Below are 20621 nucleotides of genomic sequence, written 5' to 3'. Positions count from 1 at the left end.
CTACGTACGCTTTCTAAAACCCCGTTTCTCTGGTGTTGTTTCATAAAATCATTTTGCAGCTCCTTTCTTTTATAATTTCTCTCTCTCTCTCTCTCTTTCACTTGGTTTCTTTTAGTCGATTTTCAGCTTCCTTGTTCAGCAAGGAGAGCTGGGCTCTGTAGTCCATTGGTTGCCTAGGATCCCCCACCATCTGACATCGTCCTTGATGACCATGGCGCCTACTGATTGGCTATGGATTTCTTCTTGCCTTTAATTAAGAATATGGAGTGAAAAGATTGAAAACTGTTAGTCTGGTTTCAGTTGAAACTTGTCTCACTGTGTGATCCTTCAGGTACTACACTACTGGAAGAATGCTTTCCATATCATCGAAGCACGCAAGCCATCCAGCCAACACAAGGCTGTGTTCCTAGTTTTGTTACATATAATTTTTAACTCAGTTCATTTTAACGAAATGAATTTGTTTCTCAGATCAAAATTAATCGAAATTATTGGAGATCACTGTTTGACAGAGACTGGGTGAAATTACATTGACTGCGACAGACCACATGTTTTAAAAACTCTTAAAGTGTGCAGTATAGAATTTATATGAATATGATTTATTTAATACTTTACGTCAGAGCAGTCAGTGGTTAGGCAACGAGAGGTCACAAACGTCTACATGACTTTATTGCAACCCTGTAGAAATTAATCATGGATATTCTCAGGACTGTAGCGCAATGTGATATCTGGTAATGCTACTCGGATATTAATTAATATCTTTACTAAGATCTCAGACAGTTATGAATATAAAAAACAATGCGATGACAGCGGCAGTTGGCAAAACAGAAGTGCCTTCGAATAATGGAAAGTGAACAAAAAATTAATTGGCTGAATTAGGCTTAAAATTTACATTAAAACTGGGACATTTATGTATTAACTAAGAGGGGGGGGGAATATTTATCTGGAGGAAACAGAGGCGGAAATGAAAAATTTTGGGGAAGAAAATCTTGAATTGCTGAGATATTATTGTCTCTGATTTTCAGTAGAGCAAGCCACTGAAATGACTAACGGCCTTCATATTTTTAATATCTTTAGATGCAATTTAAATAATTTTGCAATTCATCTAATGAAACAGGTACTGACTAAAAGTTGATCTTCATTTAGCAGAATACATTTAGTTTTGTGTTACTGGGAATAAATTTAGACGAGGAACGAGAAAACAGTTTGCCACTATACTAAGTACTTTATTTAATTTCAATAGTTTGTTTTTCGTTTGCAGAATTGGAAGTGAAGCTCAGTACAGCGTATCACGTATCGCCGACGAATAAAACTCAAATTTCGTTTAAGGAAGCAGCTCTGCTATTTATTTTGTTTTTGTGATCAGTCTATTAATCAACTTTCAAATCAATTAAGAATCCCATTCTCTTTAATATTTCTATCTGCCACGCAGTTGTAAAATACTATAAAAATCAAATGATTTTTATAGTTTTCAAATACTGTAAAAATCAAATGATTTTTACAGTATTTGAAACTATTCTTATGTAAATAACTGAAATGTAACTATGCAAAGTAAATAAGTACTCAATTGCAACTCATCTTGAAATCGAGTATTTGTTACTGAGCTAAACGTTTGGAATATTTTGCTCAGTTCTGCTTATAGTAATTATATTTTTTACTCTTATCTTTGAGCGGTATTCTATTTTAATAGCGATTCTTTCCATGAAATATTTCTGGACGATAGAACTTTATCGTCAGCAGGCCGTCTGTGTTTAATGTTAGACATCGTTTCCTGCTTAATGCAAGACTTTTCTTAGAAACAGCTCTCAAATAGAGTAGATGTGAAGTTTGTTCTATAGGAACCATTGAAAACATTAGGAGAAAAAAGAATTTTCGGGAACGAATTTAACTTTTTTTATCCATTTATTCTTCTATTTATCATATCTGATAAGTATGAACTTATTATATGAACTTAACATACTATGAACTTCTGCGTGATTAAGTTTATATTATCATTAAATTCCTATGCACAATTTTTTCCCAAATTCATTTCTTCTCTGTTTTGTGCGCATACATAAAACAATTGTTTTATGTATGCGCACAAAAAAACATTAATGATTTATGGAATGTTAGATGAAATGATAAAAAGGAAGGTATTATAGTGTGCGAGAAGTGCGATGAAAGGTTAGGGAGTTACAAAAATGAGAATGGTAATAAGAAAAGTGAAGTGGAAGAGTTTAGGCAAGAGTTAATGAAAATGAAGAGCCAGGTTAAACGTATGGAGGATGAAATTGAACGTTTAAAGAAGAATAACTGATGTAAATGACAAGAAGGTTAATAGGAAGAAGCGAGTGTCTAATGATGAGAGTGATGCAGTGCAAAACGTAAAGATATGAATAAGAATCAGAGTGAGGATTCGGGAAAACGGGATGGTTAGAACGAAGAGAGAGAGAGAGAGAGAGAGAGAGAGAGAGAGAGTACAGAGTGATGTGTTGATGGGGGTGGCCTCAAAAATTGAAGGAAATTTTTATCCAAATTGTCATGTTTGTAGACTAATGAATGGAGTATCAGAAATAAAGAGGCTGAGTTTGAAGCATTAATCGAATCAATACGCCCAAAGATAGTTCGCATAAATGAAACTTGATTGACTGATGATACTGTTGAGATATGAAATGGCAATATGTAGAATTTTCCGAAAGGATAGGAAGATCGAGAGAGGAGAGGGAGTATTGTTAACGGTAACAGAGGAATTGCTTCAAGAGCAAAATACAAAACAAAAGTGCAAAATAGTAGTAGTACGTATGAAGATTTTGAAGCTGTTTGGCGAAAGTTGATATCAATAGAACAGTATATCTGATAGGATGTTGTTATAGTCCAGTGAATGTGGAGAGTATCGATGGTGAAATTTTTATCCAAATTAGTTGGGCAAGTAAAAGGAAGATGATTATATGAGAAATTTTATTTATTGGAATGTAGGTTGGAAAGAAGAGATAGCGTATTGTAACAAAGAGCGTGAATTTGTTGAGTTTCTACGGAATAACTAAATAAAACAACATGTGATGGAAGCAACACGAGGTTTATCAGTGTTGGATTCGGTGATTACCCTCACATGATGTGGTTGTGAATGAGGTATCGACACTGCCGCCTGTTGATGAAAGTGATCATGAGCTATTGGTTTGGAAAGTAGTCAAACAGGAAACGTTGTTTTCAAAAAGGTCTATATGTGAAACTATAAGGTGGGTGATTATCATAAGCTCCATAGTCAACTAGCATCAATACATTGGGTTGATGAATAGTGTAGAAAAGATGTTGATAGTGCATGAGAAATGATAAAGCAATATCTAACACAAGCAGTGTTAATACTAAGAGTTAAGAGAATAAATAGAGTAAGAGTGAGATGGATGAACAGTGAAATCAAGCAAGCAGTGGTACAAAATAAGTTTAGGAGGAAGTGCAAGACAGTAGTGAACAGATATATAAAAAATGTAAACTTCAGGCTAGAAAAGTGACGATCATGGTTTAAAAAGAAAAAGTAGAATATAAGAGGAGTTTGGCCAGTCACGTCAAAACTAATCCAACGAAGTTTTTCTGCTTGGACTATGGGGCAAGTAATAGGGAAAATAATTATGGCAGGTTGACACTGGTGGCTAGTTGTGGTAGCAGAGTAACCACAGCAAATAATATAGTGGAGTTTTTACTTAGTCTTTTAGTTTTAACACTTCATCAACGTATATCACAGTGGTGTGAAGGATGCTTTGCAACATGTAGAAGAGAAGCAAAGAATAGGAGAGTTAAAGGTGAAAGAATCAGAAGTATATCAAGTGTTGTTTGGGTTAGATGTTAATAAGGCTGTGGGAATAGATGACATATTATCAAATATTTTTTTTAATGTGCAAAGCAGTTAGCCATGGCCTTGACTTGGTTTTTTAATGATAGTCTTGTAGCGAGGAAAGTTCATAAGGTTCCAAAATAATACCGCTTCACTCGCATGGTTCGAGAACAGAAGTTTCAATTATAGACCGGTCTGTATGTCTGGAGTTTCGACCAAAGTATTGGAAAAATTGGTTAGCAACAGATTACAGAATTGGGTTGATGGACATGAAATTCTCTATGATGGCCAGAATGGGTTTGTGAAGGGCAGGTCTTGTTTTAGCAATCTACTCACGTTTTATGATAAGGTTATGAACGTGTTGGATAAGGAAGATTCAGGTACAGTGATTTTCCTGAACTATGAAAAGGAATTTGATAAATTACCAGATGACAGTAGGGTATAAGTTGTAGAAGATGGGATTAGTTAGTATATGGGTTAGATGGACTGACGATTGTCTTTCTGAAAGATAGTTGTGTATGATTGAGCAGAGTCTTAGAAAAAAGGTGACCAGTGGAGTGTCTCAGGGTTCTGTTCTTGAGTCCCTACTGGTTAACTTATTTGTTAATGATATTTCATGTGGATTGACTGGGAATCTTCAAATCTTTGCCGATGATGCAAAGTTAGGTAAAATTACCAGGTGTGGTATCGATGTTAATTCTCTATAGGGAGATTTGAATTGACTTATAGCTTGGACAAATGAGTGGGAATACAGTTTTAATATTAATAAATGCAAAGTGTGTATATCTCCAATACAGAACGTAGTCTTATATCTCTGTATCCCAAAGTTACACTTTGGAATATAGAGATATAAGACTACGTTCTATATTGGTGGAGCTGCACATCAGGAAGTGGATGAGATTCGAGATCTCGAAGTGATGGTATAGACAGTGGACTGAAGTTCCGATAGCACATTGCAAAGACTGCACATCGTTCATATTACTGCCATGATAAAAAGTACATTAATATGTAGGGATAAGGAGGTGGTGCTGGTGCCTACATATAAGGTCAGACCACACATGGACTATTATTCTTAAATTTTTGATGTTGGGAAGTACGAGTCACCACATCTTCATCACTTCCAGAGTGATGAAGATGTGGTGAAGAAGGGTGTAAGGAATATTTTATTTATTTATTTATTTATTTATTTATTTATTTATTTTATTTTTTATATGGAGACTTGGTGAGTGGAACGCATTACCAGAGTGCATTGTGAATGTTCGGAGTGTAAATAACTTCAAAGTTCATTATGATAGATATGTTGATGTGGAGTGGGCCTCCCGCGATGAGTCTATTGACTCCAAGGAGGTTACCAAAATAATAATAATAATAATAATAATAATAATAATAATAATAATAATAATAATAATAATAATAATAATAATAATAAAGTGTCTTAATTTTTAATATGATTCTATCAGTGATGCCATTTGTTCACTCCTCTATTTTTTCTTAATCTTCCATATCTGCTATCTCTAGTCTTCGATTGCCTGCTCTATTTCTAATCCAGCACTAAAATCTTCAAAACTACTTTTATATCGGGATGCTTTTCTTGCAATATTAACAAAAGTTTTGTATACATTTAAAAATAATTATTAGTTTTGCTTTTTAAAAGGAATTTCATTATAAAAGAAAAGGAATACATATATCGAAAATGAAAGTGAAAGCTTTAAAATTAAATATACTTTTGATTTTATGATGAGAAAGTTAATAAAAATAATTTTCATTCGGCTATTATCTAAAGCGATTGATAGGTGGATATTTTTCGCAATTTATCTCTCATTAGATGGCGCAAGCAGCCACAGTTTCTATGGTAATAGTGACTTCCTGTTTACAGTTGACTCGGGAATCCCCTAGTTCACGTGGTGTCAAGATAACAAATGCTTTATTAGCAGGAAACTTTTGGTTTCAGCAGTTACTTTATCGACACAACGAATTTGTTTAGGATGGCTGCGACGTTCAAAATATTCCGGTTAAGCGCTGAAATTGAATGCTCACATGTCGGAGAAAGAGAATATGCCCGTATTGTTATTCCGTTAGCCGGTGAAGGTGTAAGACAAACGTATTCGACTTCAGCAATCGCACGAGGGCAATTGTACTGTAACTACAGTTTTGCAGTTTACCGGTGTGCTTATCTTCTGCTGTATGCTGTTTCACATGCGAGGTTAATTGAACGTTGCATGCTGAAATTTTGGAATGAAAATCGGACACATTTTTTACAGTGGTTCAAGTTAGCGAAGGCAAATGGTCGACTTAAAATAAGTGCCTTAGGCGGTGGACCAGGTTCTGATATCGTTGGTTTGCTGCAGGCTTTCAACTCAGTTAGCAAAAGTCTTAAGGATGTGCTGTTAGATATCGTGACCGTTGATGGAAACAATGGTTGGGAAATTACCAACAGCAATGTCTTAACTGAAGCCTTTGTTAGCATTACAGAACTGAAATGCTTACTTAGAAAGAATTTTATTCATGCCGATCTACTCGAACCACTGTCAGAAGATTTACGTAGAGAAATAAAAGAGAGTGATATAGTTACTTTCCTGAAAATTCTGTCAGCTGTCATGTGGAGGAAAGATGAAAGCATTAGTATGTTAAAGGTAAGAGATGTAGCAATACAGTTTATATAAAGGATTTTTACATTTTTCTACCAATTGTAAATACAACGCTTATTATTTCACACTTGCATGACTCTTCTGGTCTTTTATTGTCATATAATTAAAAATGCTCACTCTTTTTATATTCAGTCAAATTCCATGGCATCAAATTCCTGATCAGATACGTATCGATCAACAATATAATGTCTATATATAAGTAAGTCAGTACTAACTTGAATCATCCAATTATTATTAATTAAAGTAAGCTGATTCTAGGTTAATAATTCTATTAATTTAACCATTAAAAATAAAATAAAAAAATAATAACAGATATTAAAGTGTCAATCTATGCCTGTAATTTTCCTGTACATCGTTTAAAGACGAAATTTATTGGGGTTTCGTAAAACAGTAATGTTCTTCCAATTTTATTTCCCCTTATTACAATCTGATATGGAGGAGGGAGATTTGGTCTGCTGTCACAAAAGTTGAACTCTCAGACTATAAAATGTTACGTTCTGTTAACGACTGGCTCCATATGTCCTTTTTATTATTATTATTATTATTATTATTATTATTATTATTATTATTATTATTATTATTATTATTAAAATTACTTTAATGATTTGTAGTATAAACTGATTTTTCTAATTGTAGTAGTGGGTGTGACGTCTTTGTTAGTTTCCAAACAGCCTGATATTTTGATGAGGAAGAACCAGCATTTTTGGGCTGTCATAATTGTTGCTAGTGAAATCACATAGCAACAGTTATGGAGGCAAACAGGGTTTCGCTCCTGAAAACTCAAGTTTTTAACAAAAAATAAAAAATTAAAAAATTGAAAATTAAATAAATAAAAAATCGACCATAGCACCTACACATTTAAAGATCAACAATGCCAAGTGTTGTGTCCCAATTTATGATTATTATTCTATCTAGTGAAATTCTACTTATCTATATTCAACTATTATCTATGCAACTATTATTTAAGCAATTTCTCCCCTCAGTGTCCCTAATGTTTATATTATACTGTGCCTTTTGGGACATTTAGTTTGAGCTATTAAATACAAAAACAAGGAGCAATTACTAAAATATGTCTGAATGTGAAACAATATTGCAGTCGTGACACTTTATCTCGTTTCTTAACACATTAATTTCCCGCGTGATTAGGTTCGTACGTTTTTCACGTGGTGCATTGGGCAGCAATTTCAGACAACTGTTTTATCAATTAACAAAGGTTTATTAAACTCATTAGCATGGTACAATTCAATTTCTAATATAATTCAATTCAAAACTAAGAAAATATTTACAAAATAACATTAGCTAATCACAAATAATTTGGCTGTGACCCTATATGGGTATTGCGATCATGCCGCCATGACAAATTCAACACATCCAATCATATGTATAATTGCAGATCTAATTAACACCTTAGTTAACCCTATATTAGTCTGAATATACGCTATATGCTGTAGCACATGGACATATATGATCAACTTACTCTATTTTACTATCTAAAACTATGTAAATTAAATTATCCTTTCACTGTGTTAACACATAACTTTGACATTTAAAACTTTCCTATAAGTTACAATACACATGCCTAAATCTCAGGACACATAACTACTTATATAATATTAACATTAACAAGCATACTTTCATTATAATCAGTCATGTACTAAAGTCCTAGTATAAATTTCCTTAGTCTCTTCAAAGTTCAGTAATAGAATAATGATTACAATTACAGACGATTTTCAGTTAACACGAGATTTTACAGTACCTTTTTCTCTTGAGTTTTCTATATCGGCCTCTACCTTTTTCCGATTGAACTATCCTGGTATGATCTCTCCTCTAATCGGTCACTCCTAAGTTCTTTTGGTATTAAACTGTGCTTATGCGATCTTTACTTTTCGTACTTGAATTAGGAACACACTTTAGAATCATCTATACTATGGCTGTGAAACTCACCATGTGGGCACCGACTTCTTTACAGATTTCCCTTTTTCGTAGTTGTCACTGGATGATGAAACACATAGATAATACCTTCTTTCCTTTGGCTAAATGGCATTCCTCATTTCTTACCATAGGAAATACGGAATCGAAATCCCGCTCACTTTTTGTTTCCTTGTTGTGACGATGGAGATTAACTCCAATCCCGCCACTCAAGAAAACGACGTGAAACCAATACGAAGAAACTATCCGTGAGCTCGTGAAGAAACTATCCGGGAAAAAGCCTCTTGGGGGGGGGGGGCGTTTCTAACCTTTTTATACCTTGACTCTTAACGGCACCTTTAATTTCTTTTCTCTGCCCCTTACTTGATTCGACTTCACCGACCAATTAGGGTGGTGTTTTTCTGCCAAACATCCTTTGGTCGACGAGCCCATCGCGATGTCTCAAATCTGGGAATTGACCCTAAGCGATAGTCTATTGTTTTTTATTTTTGCTCGCCTCTAAATTAATCCCCCCCCTTCCATATTTTTAAGAATTTACTTAATATTTTAATCTCTAGCCTATCACATACAATTTCTTATGACTAATCCTTTCTGTCTTACTTAGCTATTTTTTTTTATATCACAACACTAATATATTCCTTCTTTTATTAGTTAGTTCAACAAACACTTTTTTTTTGTTATATATTTTACTTGGATGCAAAAATATATTTCTTTCTTTTAAATAATTCATCTATTAGCTTTTATACAGGGGTTTTATTTTATTTTCTCTTCATGTTACACCATGATAACTGGGAATTCTACATTCTTAAGGTATCAGGGTGTAACACAAATTAAGGTTTAGAAGCGACAACAGATGCCTGTCTTACTTTCTCCCATGAGTCTTCAAAATATCTGGAGTCGTAAACTCAACTATTGGTGATAATTAAGCTGGCTGCCTACCGATTTCCAAAAGTCAGGGCCAAAAAAAAGATTCCGATATTCCCTTTGGAGAATTTTTAAAACATTTTACAGATTTATTTAAGGGGAGATTTCTCTTTACTGAAGAAAAAAATGAAGCTGTTACCAATAGAATAGTTTGATCACAACACCTTGAAAATATTAAGGAAAATATTAAGTTAAATTAAAGGAAAATGCTTAATAATAATAAGAAGAAGAAGAAGAAGAAGAAGAATATTTTTTATATGGTAATATTTTTATTGATCTGCTAGAATATTTACACATACATTAAACATCTTGAGTGACATTGCAACTTATAATTTTACAGAATTCAGCACAAAGTGCTACATTTTCTACATTGGATTTCAATTAAAATTTTTAAAAATACCTTTTTGCCTCTATATTATGTATTTTCAACACATGTTCTTCTAATAACAATAAAGGTTATACAGAATCTTTGAATATAGAATATACATAATAATAATAATTATTATTATTTATTTTTATTATGTCTCAGATAAATTCCATACTTAGATGCTGTAATAATTATGTATATATATAATATTTATAACACGTTACAATTGTGAATAACAGATACTTGCAAGTTAATAATTTTCTTCCTCAAAGCTTAGCAGAGCTTATCTGAGGAGAATAATAATAATAATTTTTTATTTTATTTTTTTTAAGGTTTGAGAAAGAGTGATTATAGATACGAATTTCTGCATTTGCTTATAAGGATTACTTGTAGATGAGTGAGGCAGTTAATCCCTCCTACTTCGAAGCTTGGGTTAGCTTTTATGAAGAGAGTAGGATTTAGCCTTCACTATTTGTGTTGTTGCTACTGTTTATGTATGATATGTAGGCAGTGGATGCTAGTGATTTGTGATGTATATATTAGTTCTGATGGTTTCTTAACTTTGTTGGTATATTTTACAGAGTTTGTTTTTCAATGTTCTTTAGTAATCTACGTGTTTTAACTTTCTTGGTAGGTTGTTGAATTGCGTGGGTATCTCATGCAATCTCACAAAAGAACCGTATGAGTTGTTGAAGAGTATGGGGATGTAGAGAGTTGTTGTAGGTCGTGTTATACGATATGTATCTCTGTTGTTTCGATAGGTGATGTTAAAGTAATTCCTTGTTAATGTCATGTAGTCTTTCAGGTTTTTAATGCTCAGAATTCTGTCTATCGCCATGTGCTTGTCGGATATTGGTTGTTGCGTGTAAGGTGTCCAGATCACGCTTGACACGATTTTCCTGTGTAGTGTTTCTAATTTTGTTAGGTGGCTGTTTGATGTATTTGCATAAACTGTTAGTCCTTATCTGAGTAGGGATTCGCAGATACCGTGGTATAGGAGTTTTTTATGTTGGTGGAATAATGTCTTTAACTTGGAAGAGTTTTGCTGTGATGATCCGGAATTTGGTGTGTAGGTATTCTATATGTTTTGTTCATTTAAGGTGGGAATCTATGTAGAGACCGAGGCATTTTGCGTGTGTTACAGGTTTGATTTCGGAACATTGGCAGGTATTTTTGTTGTTAATGCAGCGGTATGTGTGACAATGTATCGCTAGTGATGCTGGGCGTATGATTCTTGGGTTGTGTATTATCAACATATGTGTTTTGGTGCCGTTGATTAGAATTGCGTTTTGTTGGAAGTATGTTGCGATTTCGTTTAGGTCTTGTTGTGCTTTGCAGAGAGCTGTGTTAATGTCTGTGTGGATTGCTAATAGTGCAGTGTCATCTGCGTATTGAAATATTTGACTTCTTATCTATATGTTATGAACATCGTTAATGTATATGTTGAATATAGTGGGTGATAATATGGCACCTTGAGGTACACCGTGTTTTACTTGTATACTCCGACTGTGACATGTACCTATTTTTGTTACTTGTGTTCTGTTTGAGAGGTAGTTCTTGAACCATGTATGCAGTATTCCTCTTATACCTATTGAGTATAGTTTGGTGAGTAGTATGTCATGTTCAAGTGTGTCAAATGCTTTGGTTAGGTCTAGCAGTATAAGGACGGCGTACTGGATTTTGTCGAGAGCTTTGTTTATTGTGTCGGCGATGTTTTCTAATAAAGTAATGGTGCTTTTTGTTTACTGAAAGCCGTATTGGTTTTGTGAGATGATGTTGTACTGTAAATAGTTCTGTAGTCTGGTGTGTGTTATTTATTCTAGAATTTTTCAGATGACTGGTAGTGTAGCTATTGGTCTGTAGTTCTGAGTATCGTTTCTTTTGCCGTGTTTGTATATTAGCGTAATTACTGCAGTTTTTAGTTGTTGTGGAATAATGCCTGTGTCGAATATTATGTTCACGAGTTTCAAAAGTATTAGATTTATTTGTTCAAAGTGTGTTATAAAGTTTGTGAGTCTTATTTTGTCTATTCCTGGAGTGGTCATTGGTTTTAGTTGTAGGATTGCTTCTTTCAGTTCCTGTTTTGTTGTGGGTGGAAAATACATCGTTCGTTATTGATTTTGTGTCGGTAGTTTTTTGTTGATCGTTGGTAGTTTGTCTTTTTTGAGTTGTGTGATGTTGTTTGCGAAAGCATGGTTGAATGAGTCTGCTGGTTCCTCTTGGTTTGTGTCCTGACCGAAGCTTTTTGCAATAAAATCTTGTGCGGAAGTTTTCTTTTTTCGGTTTGTTAATTCGTTGAGTGTAGCTCATGTTTGCTTAATGTTGTTATATTCCATGAATTTTTGGAAGTAGTAGCCTCCTTAATTTAGTTAAGTTTTTTCCATAGATTTTCTTTTACAGTGATAGTATTTAGTATGTCGTCATTTATCCATGGATTGTTGTCTGTTTGTCGCCTCGTTTGTGTAGGTTTTGTTGCTTTTTTTTGTATATTTCTGTGAATTTTAGTTGAAAATTCTCGTGTAATGCTACAGGATCGTTTATTTTAAGTAGGGAATTCCAGTCTGTATTTTTTACTTGGTTATCGACAATGCTCTTTAGTATGATCCAGTTTTGTCGACTTTTGTGGTGGTGGGAGGGGGTGTGGGAGGGATAATAATAATAATAATAAAACTGCTGGGGATACATATCTTTCCACAGTGACTTTCTTCCTCAGTCTATAGCCATTAAGTGCAATTGGTCATGATGTATTTTTATCTGTGAAGAAAGGAAGGGCGAGAACAGAAAAATAATATTTGCCCTTTTATTCTATCTCCCAAGGAAATCCTCTCATATATATATATATATATATATATATATACATACGCTTCTTATTGCAAGATATTAAAGTTAGGTATTCCTTTGATTTTTCTCTGACAAATTTAACCGCGAATTATTGAGCATGTATTCCAAATTCAGCTTATTGGTGAATCTTGAAATAGTGTAGTACGTTTTCGTTTCTTGCTGTGAACAACAGTAAATCATAGAATTTTGACAGAGTGAAAAGAAAATCTGAAGTGTGTAGCCAATAAATAGTGGAAGGAAAAAAAAATCAGGTAAAGAACAGGAGGACAATCTTAGTATGCCTCAAGATATATCTGTAGCATACATCAAGCCAAAACTTTTGCATTTAAAAAACAAAATAAAAACTAAAAACAAATGTTTCTAGAGAAAATGGTGTCATTGCTCAACAAGATACAATAATCCCTCGATTAGTGCGTTATTTTTTGTCGATACCCAAATTCGATTAGTGCTCCTGTAAAATTCGATTAGTGCGCCTATATACTGTATATATCTTAAAAATAAATGTTACAGATTTTACAAATTTTCGATTTATACATTTTTTATGGCTAACTATCTTAATAAATCACTCACCAGGATGAAATAATTTAGTTACCGATTTAAAAATCATTTTACAGTTATTTTTTAATGCCATACCACACTCTTTCCATGTATACTATAATCCAAATTTTTACCGCCAAAATTTATGTCGTCTACTAATTACACAACATTTTCCTGATCATATCTCGTACCTCCTTTGCAATTATATTCTTTACATTTATTTTATTTTATCTTAAAGTATTTTCCCAACCTTTCATCATGAGTAAAAGAATTAATGAGCAAAAAAGCGAAAGTTTGAAAATGATTCGAAAAATAATCTCATTGGAACAAAAACTTTAAATAATAAAGAAAGTGAACAAAGCGAGTCCAGAGCAAAAATAAGACAAGAACATAAAAATGGGTGAATCAACTATAAGAGCAATTTTAAGCAAAGCTGCTGAATACAAAGTATTATAATGATTGAATTAGAGAGACTTCTTTGTACACGGATCGACGATTGTAACCAAAAACGGATCCTGCTAAGAACTGACCTTATTAAATTAAAAGCATTAAGTCTCTTTGCAACCTTGAAAGAAAGGGCTATCAGTGATCGAAAAGAAGAATTCCACGTTAGTGCTGGGTGGTTTGAGAAATAGCCTACATAATATTCTAATCACAGGCGAAGCTGCAAGTGCCGATAAGGTGGTGGGCCCAAATTATCCACAGATTTGAAGAAAATTGTATAAGGGTGTTATTGTGACCAACAAATGTTAAATGTCGATTAAACTGGCCTTTTTTCGAAGCGAATGCCTTCCAAGACTTTTCTAATCAGAGAAATCTCAGCCTGCTTATAAAGTCGCAAAGGCGAATGAAATTACTGCTAGCATTATGCGATCCATTTGGAAGCACATTCTTCCACATTGTGCAAATGATTTTAAGAGGCTTTTCAAATGAATCTAAGTTAATTAATCTCATTCTGAGAAACTGAATGATTTGAAGAATATGAAGAATATGAAGAAAATTTAATCACTGACAAACCCAAAGAGATTTCACAGAAACAAATTTAAATATTTTTCGTGCAACCGAAACTTTTAAGTAGCAATGCTTAGAGACTGGCCCTTGTGAAGAGAGAAGCAGGAAAATAGAGCCATACCATCAGTTGTATGAAAAAAAAAAAAAAAAAAAAGAAAAGAAAAAAGAAACAGAATGCCCCCCAGAATAATAGATTTATATTTTGAATATGTTTTATAGCGTTTCAGCTTCATGGTTTACCTTTAACTAGGCCCTGAGACATACCCTAATTCTTTTATAAAAAAAACAAGGGTAAAAAAAGAAACTTGAGGAACCAATTATACTTTTTACAATAGGTTATTATACTCGATTAGCGCGTTTTCGATTAATGCGCCTGTTTTAAAGAACGCATTAGGCGCACTAATCGAGGGATTGCTGTACTCTCCTCCAGCATCTCACAATTTTAAATATACTTTTAAATTATATTTAAAATTATAATTTCATACTTTTAAAACTATAAAATAATTTTAAATTATAAATTTAATTATAAAATTTTGTTTTACAATAAATATTTTCATAATTCATTATCTTTATTTAAATACTTTTCATTATAAAAAGTCGTAATTATTAAATAGTGAGGAGCATGAAAATTAAGATAAGCTCTGCATGAAAAGTTCGACTCCTGCATGAGGTGTGAAGATATCAAAAGAAAAGACATGCAAAGAAATTAATGCTTACTGTTAAAGTAAGGAATTAATAATAATGATGTTTACTTATTTAGTGTCACATATCGTTTCTTTTGGATGAATTTTTATAGTTATGGCTTCCAGACATGTGACAATAACTTAATACGAACTCTTCATAACACAAGCGACGCATTCTGTACGTTCTCCCTTGCCTTTTTTTTTTGTTTGTTTGTTTGTTTGTTGTCGTCTCCGTAATATTAATTTGATCTTGACGGATGCTAAGCCTTGTCTGCTCAAACAGGCTAATGGTAATCCGGTTATATCATGTTTCTTTATTCAAGTCTCATCACATATTTCCGTCATGTAAATCACCTTAAGTATCCACAAAACAACCGAGAATTGAAGCTGATAGACGAATTGTATATGCATTAAATGGAAACGTCTCAATAGACTAAAAAAAAAAAAATGTGGAATTTATTACTAACGATAGAGAAATATGGAGAAATGAATTGTGTATTTGGAAAACTCAAATTTAAATACGCGTATTCAAATAAGGACGTTAATACAATGATGTTTGTATTAACGTGTGTATAACAGTGGACCTCCCACGATGAGTCTTTGACTCCATGGAGGTTTTTATAATAATAATAATAATAATAATAATAATAATAATAATACAAACTAACCCTGAAGCAGGAGGACAAGAATAGTTCCTCTCCCTTTTCAACAATGGACAGAACCCATACTCAGTTAAGTTAACTCTATCCTAAACTTCTAAAGCTAACGGTGCTTTCTTCTAAAAGAGAATATGAGAGGTAAAATGAATGGGACTATTAAATGGCAAAATCCCTTCGAGGAACTGATTTTATAATCAGATGAAGCATGAAGAATGTCGATGTAGGGTGTGAGAGAGAGAGAGAGAGAGAGAGAGAGAGTACAAACTCCCACTTCGAAAAATAAAGGTAGCTCGGGCAGGTCTTTCTAATCCAGAAGTTGAAAAAACTTTTTTGTTGTTGGAGGGCCAAAACTCGCTTTAGGGAATCCCCTCCTTCTCCCCCACCTTTCATTCTCTCTCTCTCTCTCTCTCTCTCTGGTGCACAAAAGAATGCGGCGTTACTTCACATTATAGCAATTTAAAATAATAACAATAATTTATACACATTAAAACAACAAGAGAAAACCTTAAATACAATTTATTGATTTTAATAATAATAAAAAATACAACCGTTTATATCTTTATTCTTCTAATGAATGCGATATTTAATCAGTACAATTATTAACATTTTTGTACTTATTTTTGTACGTTTCACTTATTTTACTAAATGTGACTAAAACTGATCATAATATAAAAATTTTCTTTCCAGCTTTCATTCCATCACAATTTCTCCTCATCCTGCTACTACTATTACTACTAATAGAAGAATTAAACACGCTTTTTTTCTTCTTTTTTTTTTAGCATGTGTTCAGTTTCTAGGGAATGCAAGGGATGATGTGGACAATGCGTATCATTAAATAAATTCAGTAAGTAGATGGTGGGTAATTATTATGGATGATTTTAATTATGGGGATATAGATCAGAAGGAGTATGGGCGGAAGGAAATGGAATTTATGCAGCTTCTCAGGGATAATTACTTAAGGCAGCATGTAATGGAAGGTATAAGGGGATTGAGGGTGTTCAATGTTGCGATTATATCTGAGGATATGTATATAACTAAGATGTCACCATGTATATAACTAAGGTGGATTTATTATCTTCAATCTGCGAGAACGATCATTCAATTTTGACCTGGTAGGTGGCTAAGCATGTGGAATTTCCAGTAAAGAACTCAAATGGAATTATAATGCTGCGAAACTTAGAAATTTGCTTGGAGCTGTGCCATGGAAGAATATACACTTCAGGATTAGATGTTGGTAGTGCATGGGGAGTGGTCGAGGAGTTTAAAGACAGGCCAGAAGAGTGAGTGGTATCGTAAGGAAAGCAAAATCGAAGTATAAGAGGAGATTAGCTGAACGAGCCAAGAATAATTCGAAAGAGTTCTCTCAGCATGTGGTAAGCAAAAGAAAGAACGACCACAGCAGAATAATTTCTGATGAATTAATTGAATTATTGAGCAATCATTTTGTAAGAGAGTATCATCCAGGTGATGATATTACAGTAAAACTGTCGATATGACAGGGATTGATGTGCAAGTAAGGAAGTCGAGGTACAAAGAATATTGCAGAATCTGAATGTTAATGCATCTATGAGTTTGGACGGAATATCAGCTCGTGTTTTACCACATTGTGCTAGGGAATTGGTCATCCTTTTGACTAAGTTATTTAATCTGGTTCTCAGCTCGTGTAGAATCCCACGGGAACGGAAAGAAGTAGAAATAGTTCCATTGCATAAAGGTGGTTCCAAGACCGAAGTAGCTATCTACAAACCAATTAGCATTTCAGGAGTGGTGGTCAAAGTATTGGAGAAGTTGGTTAAAGACAAAATTCAGGGATGGGATATGGCATGGGGAACAGCATGACTTTGTGAAGGGTTGGTCTTCAGTAACTTACTTGCATAGTAAGGTGAGAGCTGAGTTGGATAAAGGTAATGGTTAACACGTCATAGTGTTGGACTTCGCAAAGGCATCCGATAGGATACCACATGGAATCCTGATGCATAAATTATATCCAATGGGTATGGATGAAGCTAGTGATGTGGATAGGAGAGTGGTTGATGGAGAGGTACTAGACAGTAGTTTATGCAGGTGCACAGTCATGTGGAAGACCTGTGACTAGTGGCGTCTACAGGATCCTGTACTTGGACCACAACTATTTAATTTCTTTAATAACGATACTGTAGTCCCCCCTTATCCGCAGTCAACCCTGGTCCGAAAATATTAAATGGAAAATTCTGGAAATAAATGTTATTATTATTTATTATAATTATATAGGCAAAGTGGATATTAGATCCAACATAATTTCACAGCCGAATGTTTGTAGAAATTATGAAGGTTTCCTAAGTTGACCTGAGAGTTTACGAGAATACTACTAAGCATCCCCGAGATGCCTTAGCTTGCAGTACTTAATTAGCTAAGGCAACTCGGGTATACCAAGCATTGTATTCTCGTAAGCTCTCAGGTTAACTTAGGAAACGTTCATAGTTTCTACAATCATCCGCTTTGAAATAATGTTGGATCTAATATCCACTTTGCCTATATAATTTTACATCGCCAAAATGAAGCCTTGTGACTCTTTCTTTTAGTAATAAACAATTTATAAGTTTTAAATTGCGCGCCCTTTTGGGTAGCGTGATGAAATCTCGCGCCGTCACGCCCGGGACGTGAATCACCCCTTTGTCTAGCGTATTCACTCTGTCTCATATATGCTATCCGCCCGTTAGTCACTTAGTAGCCGTCCGAAAATATTAAATGGAAAATTCCAGAAACGAACGTTTCATAAGTTTAAATTCCCGCCGTTCTGAGTAGTTCTCGCTTATCAGATCGACTGTCGCGGTATCGCAGTGCTTTTATTCAAGTAAACCCTTACTTTACTTAATAATGGCCCAAAAGCGAAACGTAGTGATGCTGGCAACTCGAATATACCAAAGAGAAGTCGTAAAGTGCTTCCTTTTAAGTGAAAAGGTGAAAGTTCTCGACTTCATAAAATAAATAATAAAGAAAACGCATGCTGAGGTTGCTAAGATTCCATTCATATTCAGATAGCTTTTATTACAGTATGTTGTTATAATTGCTCTGTTAATTTCTTAATGCACCTAATATATAAATTATCATAAGTATGTATGTACAGAAAATAAATAAACATAGTACTGTATATACGGTTCGGTACTAGCAGCGGGGGGGGGGGGGGGGGCTACTGTATAGGAAATAATCTCAGGGAATACAGCACGTTGTTTGCAGATTATGCAAAATTAGGTAGAGTAATAGTCAATAAAGGCGATATTGATATTTTGCAGGATGAGTTAAACAGATTGGCAGTATGGGAAAAACAGAATGGATCCCGATTTAATGTGACAAAGTGTAAGATTATGCATTTTAGCATTTTGAAGAGAAAAGATTACCAGCTGTGCATCAGATTGATGGGACTGTACTTCAGGAACTTGATGAAGCTAAGGATTTGGGAATATTGGTGGATAGGGAGTTGAAATTCAGAGGGCACATTGTAAAAGTGGTTAAATAGCTCATAGGGATATTTGGTTATTAAAAAACACACTGACATGCAGAGATAAGGTTATTATCCCTCCTTATAAGGTTTTGATAAGGCCTCATCTGGATTACTGCGCACAGATTTGGTCGCTTAGGTTTTTTAGAGATGTGGATGAAGTGGAACAGATTCAGTGGTGAATAATTATGATGGTGGCAGGATTGTGTGCTGCTCCGAGAGATTTAAGATTTGTGGGTTACAGAAGCTGGTTGATCGGCGGATAAGGGAATATATAAGAGATACATATACGGTGCTTTAGGGGGGAAGGGAGCTTACAGTATTGATGTGGACGAAATATTTCAGTACGTGAATAATGTGAGGAAAACTAGAGGTCATCCATGGAAATCGAGTGAGATTATGGTTAGCAAGGAATAAGAATTGGATTATTTGCTTGGAGAGTGGTGAATGAACGTAATAGATTGCCAGTTAGTTGTGCCTGTAGTTAGTTGTGCGTGTGCTTTATTGGTGATGTGCCTTTATGTAGTAGTAATTTGCTTCCTTATATTTCTATATACAGGACAGATCTGTTGGGTAGTAAACCTGGACAATAACTTTTCATTTCTTTCCATTTTATTGTTAATGTTTATCTACGAAAATTGCAAGAGCGTGCTTTCTCTTTTGTGCATGTATGAGCCATGGCTGTGAAACTCTTGTTCCCCATTTCTGGTACAGTACAGTACGAGACGATTTGTCACCATACCCTTTTAGATGGGAGATGGATTTCATCTCTCAGTGTGAGACCACCGCTCAGCTAATTGGAGGTCTGAAGCGGCTTGAAAAAGTACCACGTTTGGTCTCTAGAGCACGGTTTCTGGACTATTAAGAAATAAATGAAAAATATAAAATATATATGTTAAAGATACCAAGCTATTTTATATATATATTATATATATGTTAAAGATACCAAGCTATTTTATATATATATTATATATATGTTAAAGATACCAAGCTATTTTAAACATAGTTTTACTTCATTTCCCAAGTAAGCAAACAGACAAACAAGTCAAGTTTGCGCCTACACGTATTGGAAGTCTAGCTGACCCTCAAAGTAGTGCAGGTCCAGGCAACTCATGGTAAAAGTAGAATAAGCTCTGTATGAGACCTCAATAAAGGTCGATACCGGTCTGGGTAGTGGCCCCTTGCCTTTAATGCACAGCCCATCCCCTTGAGGAGATATATGATGCTATGCATTAAAGGCAAGGGGCCACTACCCAGACCGGTTTCGACCTTTATTGAGGTCTCATCAGTGGTAGCCAGGCTAGAAATACCAAGATTTTAGTAATACAGAGCTTATAAGTATTTTACCAGAACAAGTTACCATAAGGTGTTTTAAATCTCTCGATGAGATATAAATGTAGAAAGTATTTTACCTTGGGAGTAAAACCATGTTTAAAATGGCTTGGTATCTTTAACATTTATTATACCCAAGGTAAAATAATTTCTACATTTATATCTCATCCAGAGATTTTTATTTAATAAGGTTAAAACATCTTATGGTAACTTGTTCGGGTAAAATACTTATGAGCTCTGTATTACTAAAATCTTGGTATTTCTAGCCTGGCTTCCACTGATGAGACCTCGATAGGGGTCGGAACTGGTGGGGGCTGGCTTTGAGAGGCTCTGCTTGGGGATAGGTTTTTGCCTGTCTCTGAGTAGGGCCACCGCTGAGATTATGGCTCTGGTTGGTAGTGGAGTGA

General features: G+C 34.3%; 1 protein-coding gene across 1 annotated transcript in view; it reads left to right on the top strand.

The window, feature by feature from the left end:
• Positions 1-5782: 5782 nt before the first annotated feature.
• LOC150107120 (uncharacterized) overlaps positions 5783-20621 on the top strand; it is a 69088-nt gene continuing 54249 nt past the window's right edge. The window contains exon 1 of the mRNA XM_090391644.1: positions 5783-6438. Coding sequence (XP_090247770.1) covers positions 5791-6438 — 648 coding nt within the window. The 5' untranslated portion in view covers positions 5783-5790. The remainder of the gene's footprint in view (positions 6439-20621) is intronic.

The sequence above is a fragment of the Typopeltis vanoorti genome, chromosome 4, assembly GCF_054136105.1.
Source record: "Typopeltis vanoorti isolate ZY-2024b chromosome 4, IOZ_Tvanoo_1.0, whole genome shotgun sequence".
Lineage (NCBI taxonomy): Eukaryota > Metazoa > Arthropoda > Arachnida > Uropygi > Thelyphonidae > Typopeltis > Typopeltis vanoorti.
Note: the sequence above shows the minus strand (reverse complement) of the source record. Positions and strands in the feature narration are given on the sequence as shown.